At 39.6% G+C, this 14,306-nt stretch overlaps 1 protein-coding gene across 1 annotated transcript in view; it reads left to right on the forward strand.

The window, feature by feature from the left end:
• pitpnc1a (phosphatidylinositol transfer protein cytoplasmic 1a) overlaps nucleotides 1-14,306 on the forward strand; it is a 107,799-nt gene that overhangs the window by 61,651 nt on the left and 31,842 nt on the right. The window contains exons 2-3 of the mRNA XM_082188043.1: nucleotides 774-922; nucleotides 12,484-12,572. Of these exons, the coding sequence (XP_082044169.1) occupies nucleotides 774-922; nucleotides 12,484-12,572 (238 nt within the window). The remainder of the gene's footprint in view (nucleotides 1-773; nucleotides 923-12,483; nucleotides 12,573-14,306) is intronic.

Here is a 14,306-nt window from a genome sequence, read left to right on the forward strand (position 1 = left end):
TTGAAAGACATTTCATTGGCTGGATATATATTCGGTATGTTGTTAAACAACAGTATGGTCCATTGAACACACTGTACTTCTCTCCATCACAGCCTTTTAGATTCATTCATATCAAAAAATAATTGTGACGTTAAGGTCTATTGTGGAGAATAAAAGTCCCTTTCAAGGAAAGTCTGTTCACTTGGCCGCCATATTTGAAGGCAGTTGCAGTAATGCGACGATTAGTGATTGGCTCTTATATAATTAGAAGGCGGGACTTAATCCGCTTGACACTTTCTCCCATTCATAAATGAGTCTTGGTATATCTGAAGTCTTATGCAACACAGAAGTAAGCTCTGCAATTTTGCAAGACTTTCGATTCACTAGCCGCTGTAGGTAAATGACTAGAAGAATAGCAAAGTGCAGTAATCGGTAAAACTATTCGTGCTTCAAACCAGTGGGTTTATTACCATGACAATACATTAAAATAATATGATAAGAAATACCAGTTTGCAATATAAAGCAGCATAACGAAATGTTTTAGTATAGCTAAAACTAGAAGCGAAGACTCATTCAATTTACAAATCACCATGCCCACATTAAAAATGAGGTGGATACATAGTTAGAAAAATACAATGCTGCCTATGATGATGACATTTATGATAGTTATTTTACACTCCATGCATAGGCGTAAAAACCTTTACTACTTTGGGCTTAATTTGTGGTTAAAATATGTCATGTTTTACATTGACTTGAACATGGAGGTCCTGACTGTTTTGTGTCTGTGTCTCTAGTACAGGATTGGCCAGCTGTACATGATCAGCAAGCACAGCCACGAGCAGAGCGAGAGAGGAGAGGGAGTGGAGGTGGTGCAGAACGAACCCTACGAGGACCCCACCTACGGCGCCGGACAATTCACTGAGAAACGCATTTATCTCAACAAGTGAGTAGAAATTGTCGTCAGATGCTTGTCAAGCCAAAGCATGAGTTGTTGGTGCATGAGGTCAAGGTGTGTGATGCACTATTTTAGTCAGTCAACACATATGTTACACGTTAAAAAACATCACTTGCATTGCTAAACCGTAACATGCATGTCGACTATCAGCATAAGGTCCACTTTGCAGAATGTTCTGGCCAAGATCCATGTGTAACGACAAACTGTTGCTTTACTTGACATTTTATATTACATTTTATAGGTTTAGATCTAATAAACTCGCATCCACAAGTGGCAGCTCATTCAAATAATGACAGTCTCCTTGAACTGCACACAGAAGAAATTAATGCAAATTATTTGTGATGAGAGTCTGCTTTTACTGCATGAACTGGGTGTTCAAGGCTTCTAATGCAAGAGTGATCTCTCTATTAACTATCTATTAAGTGAGCCAGTGCTGTTAGCTGCATTACATACATCATTCTGCTGCCAGACGAAGTGAGACCAGCGTCAACCCTGCAGTCATGAGATGATGTTATTCTGTGATTTGTTCATCGTATATATTTAAAGGGATACTTCACCTCTGGAAAGATGAATGTATATTTCAAATGGATCATTTATGTAGAAGAAATGTGAAATTATTTTTTTATTTGGAGCTTTCTAGACTGAGAAAAGCCAGAAAATGTATTTTTGGCTTATGTGGATGAAAGACAACAACTCCCAGAATGCACTTGCTTCGCTGCCCTACAAGGCCACTCCCAAGCCACGCCTACCGGTAAGAGAGCGCAGTTAAACAACAAGGATAGGCTACTAGTGAGTCTCCGTGACAAGTCTGCCCGGGATTTCGAAATCGCCCAAAATGTCCGGGATTCGGCTTTTGCGTTCTACAGTCGCCATTCATTATGTTTACTGTGGCGAGCAGGACGAGGCTGAGGGCCGCGGGAGAATGGCGTGAGGCCGGTGGCGTGATTACTGATGAGTGTGTGAGACGCACCGGTCTAGTATCTCTCACGGAGGAGCGGGAATTTTCTTAGCAATGTTAAAACGCACATCAACCGATCACTTGTTTAGCGTTCATGTAAACACTACATTCAGATTCACCAATCGGAATGAATTCAGTTAGATTGAAACCAAAGGTGTGCATGTAAACAATGAATGGCGACTGCAGAAAGCAAAAGCCGAATCCCGGACATTTTGGACGATCTCGACGGCCGGACATGTCCGGGAAAAAGAGGATGGTAACCCCTACTACTCAGCTTTCTCCTACTACTCAGCTTTCTCCACAGAACAAGAGTCTGTTAGCTTAGCTTCCAAAGAAAGACGGCTGACACTGTGTACATTCTGTGAGTGAGATCCCACCCTCTATGGGCGGGTTGAAGACATGCGGGACAGCCCCTCCTACTGGCTGTAGTCTTTAGCCTCTGGCCAAAAAATCCTCCGATGACGCAATATGACGATTTTTGTGTCATCGGAGGATTTTTTCCAGACAAAAAATACATAAATCTCTCGTCTCAGGGGGATATGATTGTAGAAAGCACGGTAATTCGAAAATACTACAAGTTTTCTACTAATACAAAGCTTAATGCTAAATCCTGAAGTATCTCTTTAACGCAGAAAAGCACCATATCTGAGCCACCTTTGAATGTAAAATAGGTCTGTAGATTGTACAGGATGACATTTTATATACCGGTTGAAGTCAAGATTAGTGAATCAGTGAAATCTTACTGGCCCCAAACAGTAGTACACTGGTCTTATTATGCATTATTCATCAGTACATTTAATTTATTCAAATATTTTCATACAATATATTCCATATTTCACTATTCTTAAGTATTTCACAGCTGACATCACCTATACTAATGTTTACCATTAGACGAACAATTATTTAGCTTCAATTCAGGTTTTGTCATTTCCCAATGGATACTTTTTTTTCTACTTTTAATATAATTTGGAAATATGTCACTGACGTAAAATGGGTTGCAAATGCCTTTTCAGACTTACTATCAGATCTGCTATTGACTAATTTCTCTTTTTTCCCTGTTGTCTGTTTTTTATTTATTATAGATGTCTTTTAGTACATTGGCATTGAGCCTCAGTCGGGGTCAATGCAGTGCGCCGGAGATCCTCAGTTCATTCTCACTGAGAGAGCAGTCTCTAAGCGGCTGCTAGTTTAACAAGAATAAGTAAGGACATGACTAGGGACCCAAACACTTTCCCAGAAATAGCCAGCAATCGGGTTGACAGGACACAGTCCCCCCAGGACTCTGGCCATTCTGGGCACTGATAAATCAGTCGCTCATGCAGATGTGTTTTTGGAGAAGCGTTTTATTGAGCTGAGACATCAGTCCCCCTGGAACCAGCTTGATTAAATTGTTCCTCTAAGGGTCATGATTGGCTGAGAGGTGGTCATGACATCACTTCTAACCGGTTCAGACCATGGGCAAAAGCTTGGAGGGATTTTGGGCTTCTGTGAAGCTTTAGTGAAGCTCTAAATGCTTTTATCACCTCCACTTTTCATGCTTGGTCATTTTTTTTCCCCCTCACTAATAAATTTAATCAGACCTGTAGTTCTGCTCTATAAGATTTTGGCTGTTCACAAAATCACTCAATTCAGATATTGTAACCAGAAATATTTGAAGAAAAATCTACTTTGGCTTCTAAGCCCCTTTCACACAGAGATTCCCGCAAATACACTGATAATGTGTCGCGGGATCGTTTGATTTTGGTTCATTTACACTGCCAGTGAATTTCCGGGAATCTGTGCTTGCGTTCACACACATCCCGTAAAGACACATGACATCAATGTGTCATGTAATGTCTGCATCGTCTTAAGTTTACTTATGATCTGCGATTTCTATCTCGATAAAACAGGCTTGTGCATTATTTTTTTTAAATTTTTCTGATTCGATCATAAATTGGCACATCACGTACCGTTTCACTAAGCTGGCGAACGATCTCAGCTTCAGCATCATCACTATGGCACAGCCCTTTATGGCATTGATTCTGCCTGGGATCCCATCCCGGGATCAATGCCGGACTCAATCCTGAGATGTGTCTGCGTTCACACAGAAGACACTCTGGCAATTTTATGCCAATTTTCCGGTATCAACACGCTGTGTGAAAGGGGCTTAACTAAAATAAGTACCAAATATACATAGAAAAAAAAGGAAAAAAAGTATAGCTATATGTAGACATTTTTAAAAAACTAGTAAAAATGTCAAAAGCATCTCCCAATGCATAAAATAAGGCCCTGACCTACAGTTTTTTTTTTCTACTTGAATATCATTTGAAAATGTCACAGAAGTAAAATTGGTTGCAAATGCCTTTTCATGTTGACTTTTATCTACTATTAGTTAATCTCCTTCTTTTCACTGTTCTAGGATGATTATATGTGTGTGTATATACAGTTCGAAATTATTCAACCCCTATTGCAAATCCGGTTTATTGGCAAAATGTACAGACTTTCAACGGTTTGCAATGAACAAATCAAACAAAAGAAATTGAAAATGCTCAACACAACAAATGCTTCAAGTGATTTCCCCAAATTCAATGAAAATGCAACTTAATGACTTCCGCAGTTTCAAAATTATTCAACCCCCTGAATATAATCCCTCACAACAGCACAAATCTGCAAAACAGGCGTTTGTCTCAAGCACACCTGATGCAACTAATCAAGGGCTTCATTAGTTGCACCAGGTGTGCTTGAGCTAGAACTCCAAGACATACACCACTATTGACCCAAAAGCATGGAACTTTTCGTCCCTATGGATCAGCGGTGTGTCTGGAGGAAGAAGAATGAAGCATGAAATGCTTTCTACTTTTTTTATTTTTTTTTTTATATCAGACAGTTTAAAGTGGTTATATACAGTAATACATTTTCATGTTTTCCTTTTTCTTTGGTGTGTTGTGTCTGTTTGTGCTTGTATAAGATCTGCAAAGCTACAAAGTCTCCCACAAGAAGATTTATTCTATCTAAAAGAGAAGGCAGATCCAGACCTAGCTAAAACCCCTCGATCGAATTCTCCCTCAACAAGCGATGTCACTACATGGAAACATTTGCATAATGCTTATGCCACCCAAATGTATACACAAAGAAAGAGGGCGTGGCTTCGGTTATCGTTGTATTGATGTCGCCGCCATGTTGTGGAGACACTCTGTCGTTTCTATAGAGACAGAGCGTATTTAGGCCACGCCCACACCAGGGGGGAAAACAATCCAGACACTGAAATGACATGCACTGTGTGATACTGTACAAATATTTTGAGTGTCCCTTAGTTTCCTATAAATAATCTGTGTCCCGTATTTTCCTTTTCTGAAGTTGGCAACCCTATGCATAATTCCGCATGCAACAACCGTTTTTTGGGGTCGACAGCTTATAAAAATTTATTTCTGGCTTTTTTAGCTTGTTTGCTGTACACCTTGTCACACAGCAGCTTTTAGGCATTTTTCTGTATTTTGTTATAAGTCATAAATGACAAGGAGGCAGCCTCTCGCAATGCAAAGTCAATGGAGACGGTTGGATTGTTTTCCCCCCCCCGGTGGGCGTGGTCTTCAGATTATGACGCGTTGCGCTCTGTCTCTATGCGAAAGCAAAAGCTTTGGCTTTCCGAAAGTGGATGCAATTAGGAATCATTGGTTAGTATTTATTTACAACACTGTTCCAGAACAGTACAACCCAAATGTTCGTGTGTGTGTGCAGTGTATTTTACGGAGGAAAGTTTCCTGAACCTGGCAAGCTGTGCACAAAGGCTATTTCTAAAACAAATGGGGGTAATTCCAACTTTACTAGGGCAATCTTGCACTTCTGAATCAGAGCATGCAAGTATGTTTTATTATTTGTTAAAGTGTTTGCTATAGACAGTTCAAATGCACAGTTTTGTGCAGTGTAAAGCGCATATTGTTTGTCGTTCTTACGATTCAAAGTGCAGATATGGATTAATGTTTACAAACACCGTATCCTCTGTTCTACACTTTTCAGAATCAGACTCTGGCTCGAAGTGATATGGTAAAACTGACGACATTATTAACTGTATTTTATAATCGCTTTGGAAGCTGAGGCTCACGATTATGGTAATTTATTTCTACTTGAATAAATTATTGTCGATTTATACACGCTTGAAGTGTTCTGCCAATCACAACACACTGGGTCAGCTGGCCAATCAGAGCACACTGCGCTTTTTTGGATGGAGGGGCTTTGTATAAATCGACGCACTTTAGAAAGACTGGGCGTAAAGGAGCCACAATAATGTACAGTATGTGAAAAATTATGTATTTTTTTTATTCTATTACACCCAGTACACAAAATAATGATCTTTGAAAATAGCATCATATGGCCCCTTTAAACAGACTGTCTGAAGATCTGATTTTCTTTTTCCTGTTCAGACCGTGTCACTTTTGCCAGCACGTCGACACTAGTTGTCATAGTAATGAGGCAAACTTGCGTAGGTTCAGCATGCATGATACTTTAGCAATGCATGTTCCGCCACTGATTGTTTTTCATTAGGACCGTATCCAAATCTGACAAGGGTGTAATGCCAAGTAGTGTACCTCAGTTAAGCAAGAGAGCATTGACTGGTAAGAATGTGTCCTTGGGACTTTTCAAAAGGACAGTTATACTGTAGCTTTGCAACTTCAAGTTGTTTATGAAGTGAAGCATTTGACATGATCTGTGGTTGTTTTCACCCTTAACATGTCTATTAAGACACACTCCATTCCTGTTGTTATCTACCCCTCTCCTTATGGAGGAAAAACATATTCTTATCAGCCTGAGACACATTACCAAAAATCAGATTTGAGACCATTTTTGAAGTAGGTTTGGATCAGGCAAATTGTATTTCGTGCTCCGACTACAAAAAACAGAGTTGGATTGGCCTGCTTGAGTGAAGTGCCCCTATTATGTTATTTTAAAGGTTCTTTGTTTTGTTTTGGAGTCTCTTACAATAGGTTTACATGCACCCAATGAAAAAAAAAAAGACACTTTCATTTTCTCATAATATAGATTTCAGCATCACCTCTTTTCTCACGGTGTCTGAAACAGTTCAATAAAGGATTCCGTCTCTAAATCCATTCTTTCCGAGAGCCTACTCTGCTCTGATTGGTCAGATGACCCAGTCTACTGTGATTGGTCTACTCTGCTCTGATTGGTCAGATGACCCAGTCTACTGTGATTGGTCTACTCTGCTCTGATTGGTCAGATGACCCAGTCTGTTGTGATTGGTCTACTCTGCTCTGATTGGTCAGATGACCCAGTCTGTTGTGATTGGTCTACTCTGCTCTGATTGGTCAGATGACCCAGTCTGTTGTGATTGGTCTACTCTGCTCTGATTGGTCAGATGACCCAGTCTGTTGTGATTGGTTTACTCTGCTCTGATTGGTCAGATGACCCAGTCTGTTGTGATTGGTTTACTCTACTCTCGTTGGTCAGATGACCCAGTCTGTTGTGATTGGTCTACTCTGCTCTGATTGGTCAGATGACCCAGTCTGTTGTGATTGGTCTACTCTGCTCTGATTGGTCGAATGACCCAGTCTGTTGTGATTGGTTTACTCTGATCTGATTGGTCAGATGACCCAGTCTGTTGTGTTTGGGCTACTCTGCTCTGATTGGTCAGATGACCCAGTCTGTTGTGTTTGGCAGGGCTCCAGACTAACTTTTTTCACCTCCGTCCTGGAACCGTCCTGAAAAACGATTTGAACCGTCCTAAAGTGAATGTCAACCGTCCCAAAATAAACATGTTGTTTCTGTACTTTGTTATTATCATCTATAGTTGTTAGTTACATAATAAAAACACCATTAAATGTTTATGATATATATTATTATATTTATTTAGCTCCATTCAAAGTAGTTATCTGTAAACAGGTAAAAAACAGATTTAATAAAAAATAACAGGAGTTAAATGCTTTTTTGTATTCATGCAGAACAAATATGTGCAGTTCATGCAGATAAATTCATGCAGATAAAAATACATACAGCTCAAAACGTTTTTGAGTTGGTTGGATTAAAAAATAACAAATAAATACTGGTGACTACATATCTCAAAAATATCATCATTCTTTATTCTTTCAAGCAGACATATTTATTTGTATGAATTAAATATAATGAATCATTATTAAAGCTATTAACGAGCAGTGAATGCTTTTCTCTTTTTCTTTTGTTGCTTGATCAATATTAAGGACACAGACTGCATTAGGTTTATCACTGTCTGTCACTTTAAGACATCGGATCATGTCCAATGACGTGCGCTGATGCACATCCGATACACTCAAAACTGTTTAAAACATAACCAACATAGTTTACGTGAATACTCTCCAAAACGGACATTTCGACATAATATTGTGTGTATTTGTCCACTCAGACACGAAAGAGAGCTCAGTTCAGTACTCGCGCGCTGTATGGGTGTCTTTGTGCATGGCTGCACGCTTCGGGTCGGGTGTGTGCACACAGAAAACCGTACCGAATAGAGCTCTTTTTTTGCGTCGTCACTCTTATTCGGGTCTATATGTCTGCTCTACTCATTCTCCCAGACGTTTAAGTTTTTTAACGTTTTATGAGACATGCATGTCAGCCCGTGTGCCGCTGGGTAGATCAGCACGTTACAGTACAAATGTGCGCATCAAATGCAGGACATCAGTTCTGACTGGATCGCTTCCCAAATCGTCACTATCTAACATTTTTGTCTAGGTTTTATTCGTTGACGAAAATGTCAATAGATTTTCGTCATGGTTTTTGTCATTCAAAACTAGTTTTATTTAGTTATCGTCTCGTTTTTGTCTGTGAAAATAAGCCATGTGATAGATGTACCGCGAAACAAGTCTCCGGGTGAGTAACCGGCCAGTGATAGTAACTATAGTAACAGCATGAGAATACGCGCTCCGTTGTAGTCAGCGCTTGGTCGGTTAATTTTGGCATTTTCTAAGTAAGTTACCCTAATAGGCTAGAAATAAATGAACACGCATACAAAAATGTCTTTCGTCCTGTAGGCGTCCTGGAGAATATTTCTGTTCGTCCTAAACACATTTTCTATCGTCCCCAGGACGATAGGACGCCGTTAGTCTCGAGCCCTGGTGTTTGGGCTACTCTGCTCTGATTGGTCAGATGACCCAGTCTGTTGTGATTGGTTTACTCTGATCTGATTGGTCAGATGACCAAGTCTACTGTGATTGGTCTACTCTGCTCTGATTGGTCAGATGACCCAGTCTACTGTGATTGGTCTACTCTGCTCTGATTGGTCAGATGGCCCAGGCTGTTGTGATTGCTCTGCTCTGGTCTGATTGGTCAAATGGTGTCTTCTCAGATTGGTCAAAACAGTGTCTCTCAGCATGTCAACAACACGAACCAAACTGTTCTAGACCTCAGCTAAAACTACAGTGTTTGAGGGTCAATGTAGACGTTGTTCCTGGGCAGCCAATGAAGACCATAGCCTGGCATTATGCAAATGTGTTACAAACTTGCTTAGGTTCAGCAGGAAATAAGACTGCAGTCCTGCACTCATTTCAGGCGGTTCAGATTTGGTTCTTTCTTTTGGGAGACTATAACTCCATTTATCTGCGCTTTGATCTTTAAAACTTTGAACCTTTTACATTCACAAACGGCTATATCACACACTACATGAAAGGTCTTATCTGAAAAAGCATAATAGGAGCACCCAGTGAGACAGAAAGACAAATATTTTTTGGTTCAGTGGTGTTTTAATTACACACCAATTAAAAACAAGCTTCAAACCTTTGACCCAGCGTCTGAGGCTCAGACTAAAATTAGTTAAAGTGCTTCAGTAGCTCAATATTTGCTTAATAAAAAATTACTCGCATTTTTTATCATTTCAACATTTATTTTAGTGTATACAAATGTTTGGAATAAGAGCTGTCCCTAGTTCAATGGGTTTTATTTTTATTTTACAAGCCTAAAATATCCTATTTTACAATAGGATAACTACAGTAGCAGTTACAACAAACAGATTAAAAATAATTCCCTCTCAAAATCCCCTTCATCTTGTGTGAACTCCAGATGATAAACTAAAGATAAATCAAGACTTAAAGGAGATAAAAGACATGATGAGGAGGAATAGTCCAAATGGATCACACATGAGACCAAAAAAGACAGAAGGAAGAGCGAAAATAAGAGCGAGTGTGTGGGGAGGTTGAGATTTGCGTGGGATGGGAGACGGCTGAGCTCCCGCCTTTATAGCACGAGTATAATTTGAGATTTGCCTGTGGGAAGCTGTACCTGCGTCTTCGCCCACAGTCCACCTGCTTTTGCGCTTGTGCGTGCCATGCCACTCACTCAAGCTGGAGCCGTAGTACAAGACTTCACAGACGAAATCTAGAACATGTTTTGATTCACTTCAGACTGAAATGTTTAAAAAATGGATGGGTTTATTCATTTTTGAATGGATGGAAACAAACAAATCCACCAGATACTTGTAATATAATGGGGTTTTGTTCAAATGAAGTGGTGGATGGATATCCGAGAGTTAGTGTAGTGAATTTTCATTTTAAAACCCCTCAGGATGATGCTTCCCTCAGGTTCACATCACAGATGTGCCGAGTCATGCGCCGGAGAAATCTGCAAGGCCTGCATAAAACCTTCCTTTATTCCCGCTGCTCAGGCTTTTAGGACTGGCACCCGTCCCAGTTTCATCCACTCTGCATCTGGTTTATTTAGGACACTACTGCGGAAGGGCATGAGAAGAACTTCATCTCCATTGGCTTATTTCATCAAGATGTAAATGCATCATGCTTCCCCAACACAACATTGATTATATTGGTTTTACCGTCGCATCCAGCAACAAATAAGATTAAGTTAAGAATACAAATTCTGTTGTTATTTACTCACCCTGGATACTGTACATGCTTTGGGGGAGGGAAAGGTCATGAGTGAATACTGACTTACTATGACAAGTACTGCATAACAATCCTTCAATAATTTCTTCTTTTGTGTTCCATGGACAAAATGGCATACAGATTTGTATTGACAAGAGGGTGAGTAAATAATGACAGAATTTTAATTTTAGTAAATTACAGGTACTGATTATTGAGACACAGGACACAAGATGTTCCACAATTTTATTGCCAATTTTATTGTATTGACAATTTTACCAAGTTTATAAACAGCAACACTCCCACACATGAACACTAAAATGCTCTTAACATAAATGTGCTGTTTTATTTTTTTTTAGCAGATATTAGGGGACAAGCACACTATGTGCTGAAACCCTCTTTTTGTGTGTTTTTTATTTATTTATTTTTTATATATATATATATACCTAAAAGTGTCTGGGCGTCAGATACTGTAATGTGCAGAGCCATAATCAAATGATCCCAAATCCCAAATGTCACCCACTACTGAGGCAACGATTGTACAGTCTATTAAAATAACATTGCAATTATAAATGGTTACTTTTTTTTCCTTGTGTCTCATGGGAACCTTATGGAATTTATTAAAATCCTTGAGTTTTGCCAAATCTATTGGTTGTCAAATAATTGCCCAAATTATTGCCGCTTGCAGGCTTTACTTCTTTTTTTTTAAACTATATTATATCAGTGTAACTTATGGTTTGAGAACAGGTGGTGTTATGGCCTAAATTTTTTATTTGAATCTTACTTTTAACATAAAGTTTGAAGTGAATTGTTCACATGAATATTGATTGAGTTCAACAATGTCACAAAATCTCTTTTTATATCAATTTATATAATGGACTGTTTGCACTGAGCTTCATGATGTACTTCCGACTTGAAATAAAACATCTTGCTAGTTTACAATGTGCCTTTGTTCCTGAAACCCATTTTAAAATGAGTGTATGGAAGAAGATTTTACAGTCTTTTGAAAGTTTCACACAGTTTCATCAGGCAATGTCGGGCTGTTTTTTTTAGTGTCGGTCGGCTTAGTTTTTCGGTGTGTTCTGCACGGTTGGCTCTAGTCGGACGCCGTCTGGGTTTTTTGGGCCGATTCAGCATGTTGAATAGGCATCGGGCCGTCGATGAGAGAGAGAACTGTGATTGGCTGATCAGCTTAGCGAACGAGAATAAAAGCCAAAGTGATGAAAGCGAGTAAAGAAGTCCAGCAGGAATGCATTTTTATGTATTCTCAGTTAATTCTTAAAGTAGAGGGGGGGGGGGGGGAGGAGGAATGTAAGCAGTTGGTTGAATATCTGAACTTGTTTGACACATTTAATCCAAAACAAACTGTGTGTTGCACTACTGTACCCTGTCTTGTCCCGTATCTCAAGAATCATTGAAGATTTCAGATCTCTCCAGTGACTGATATGCTGTCTGTTTATCAGTCAAACTCACCATTCACACTCACATCCGTCTATTAGGACTGAGTGACTGATTGAAGACCGTTTTTGCAGCTGCTCTTAAGGAGATTTTGGCCGCGATTAAGGAAACCTGATCTCAGACAGAATGAAAGTGCATCTTCGTCCCTGAGCGTCCATCAGCGCTTCCTCACTGCAGCTATTAGTCTGTCATTACCCCTGTTATTGCAGCGGGGGGGGACGGGCCGTTTGGCACTGACGCATTGAGCTGGCACTCTCTAGTTTCTTCTCAATACTTATCCTTCCTGTTTTTGTCTCTTTCAGCAAGCTGCCCAGCTGGGCCAGAGCTGTGGTGCCCAAAATCTTCTATGTGACGGAGAAAGCTTGGAATTATTATCCCTACACCATCACCGGTAACTACAGCTACTTACTCTCAGGCATACTTCCCTGTTGTAATTGCTTAACATCTTATGATACTGTGGCATAACACACTTTAAAGGGGTCCTTTTATGCTTTCGTATTTTAAACACCGTTCCTGAACATTATAACCTCAACGTTTATCTGTGCACTGCACATTTTATGGAGAACAGCTTGTTTTACGTTGCTTTTGTAAGACGGTTCACCGCTCCTTAGGAAAATTAACCATGGTTTTGTGATCGATTACTATTTGTATTACCTTAGTTTTCCCACAAACATCACTATTAAATGGTGGATTATAGTGTTTCTATAATGTATAAGAAAATTACAAAAAAACATACCAATCTGAAACATCCTGTGAAATCTTGCAAAGTCTTTGTACGAAATCCGTTCTGGACAATCCTCTTGTTCGTTAACATTGTCAGGGTCTGAATCAGGCTCGAATTGGTTTGAAATTGGCACCATCCTTATTCATATTTACACTAGAGAAGAACTCGCAGTTATGGAGGGGCGGGACATTTCTTGAACACGCGCTAAGAGCTGTCAATCACAACACACTGGGACAGCACATTTTATATTTCGGAAGGACTTCATTGAAATCGGCGTGTTCGAGCCAGACTGGGGAGAGAGGAGCTGTAATAATGTAAAATATGTAGAGAGTGACTATATTGTATTGCAATTTGTAGCTCTTCAAAGCAACTAGTGCGTGCATCCACTTCCGTATTTATTCCCGCTCCGCGGGGCGGAGAGTGTGATGCAAATCACGCATGCAAAAATCCAGAAAATCACATTGTATGATTTTTAAGTAATTAATGTGCATTTTTTTGCATGACATAAGTATTGATACATCAGAAAAGCAGAACTTAATATCTGGTACAGAAACCTTTGTTTGCAATTACAGAGATCATACGTTTCCTGTAGTTCTTGACCAGGTTTGCACACACTGCAGCAGGGATTTTGACTGTCATCTTGAACTTCTTCCATTTTCTAATAATTGCACCAACAGTTGTTGTTGCCTTCTCACCAAGCTGCTTGCCTATTGTCCTGTAGCCCATCCCAGCCTTGTGCAGGTCTACAATTTTATCCCTGATGTCCTTACACAGCTCTCTGGTCTTGGCCATTGTGGAGAGGTTGGAGTCTGTTTGATTGAGTGTGTGGACAGATGTATTTTATACAGGTAACGAGTTCAAACAGGTGCAGTTAATACAGGTAATGAGTGGAGAACAGGAGGGCTTCTTAAAGGGAAACTCCACTTTAAAATGAAAATTTTAGAAAAATGTCAGTAACCAGACAGTTTCTCGTCTCATTGCCTTCCATAGTAGGAAAAAAATATATACTATGGAAGTCAATGAGACCAGAAACTGTCTGGTTACTGACATTCTTCTAAATATCTTCCTTTCTGTTCAGCAGAAGAAAGAAATTCATACAGGTTTGAAACAACATGAGGGTGAGTATATGATGACAGAATTTTCATTTTAAAGTGGAGTATCCCTTTAAAGAAAAACTAACAGGTCTGTGAGAGCCGGAATTCTTACTGGTTGGTAGGTGATCAAGCACTTATGTCATGCAATAAAATGCAAATTAATTATTTAAAAATCATACAATGTGATTTTCTGGATTTTGTTCACAGTTGAAGTGTACCTATGATAAAAATTACAGACCTCTACATGCTTTGTAAGTAGGAAAACCTGCAAAATCGGCAAGACTTGTCAAATCAAATACTTGTTCTC

This window comes from Leuciscus leuciscus (genome assembly GCF_965113295.1).
Source record: "Leuciscus leuciscus genome assembly, chromosome: 1".
NCBI lineage: Eukaryota > Metazoa > Chordata > Actinopteri > Cypriniformes > Leuciscidae > Leuciscus > Leuciscus leuciscus.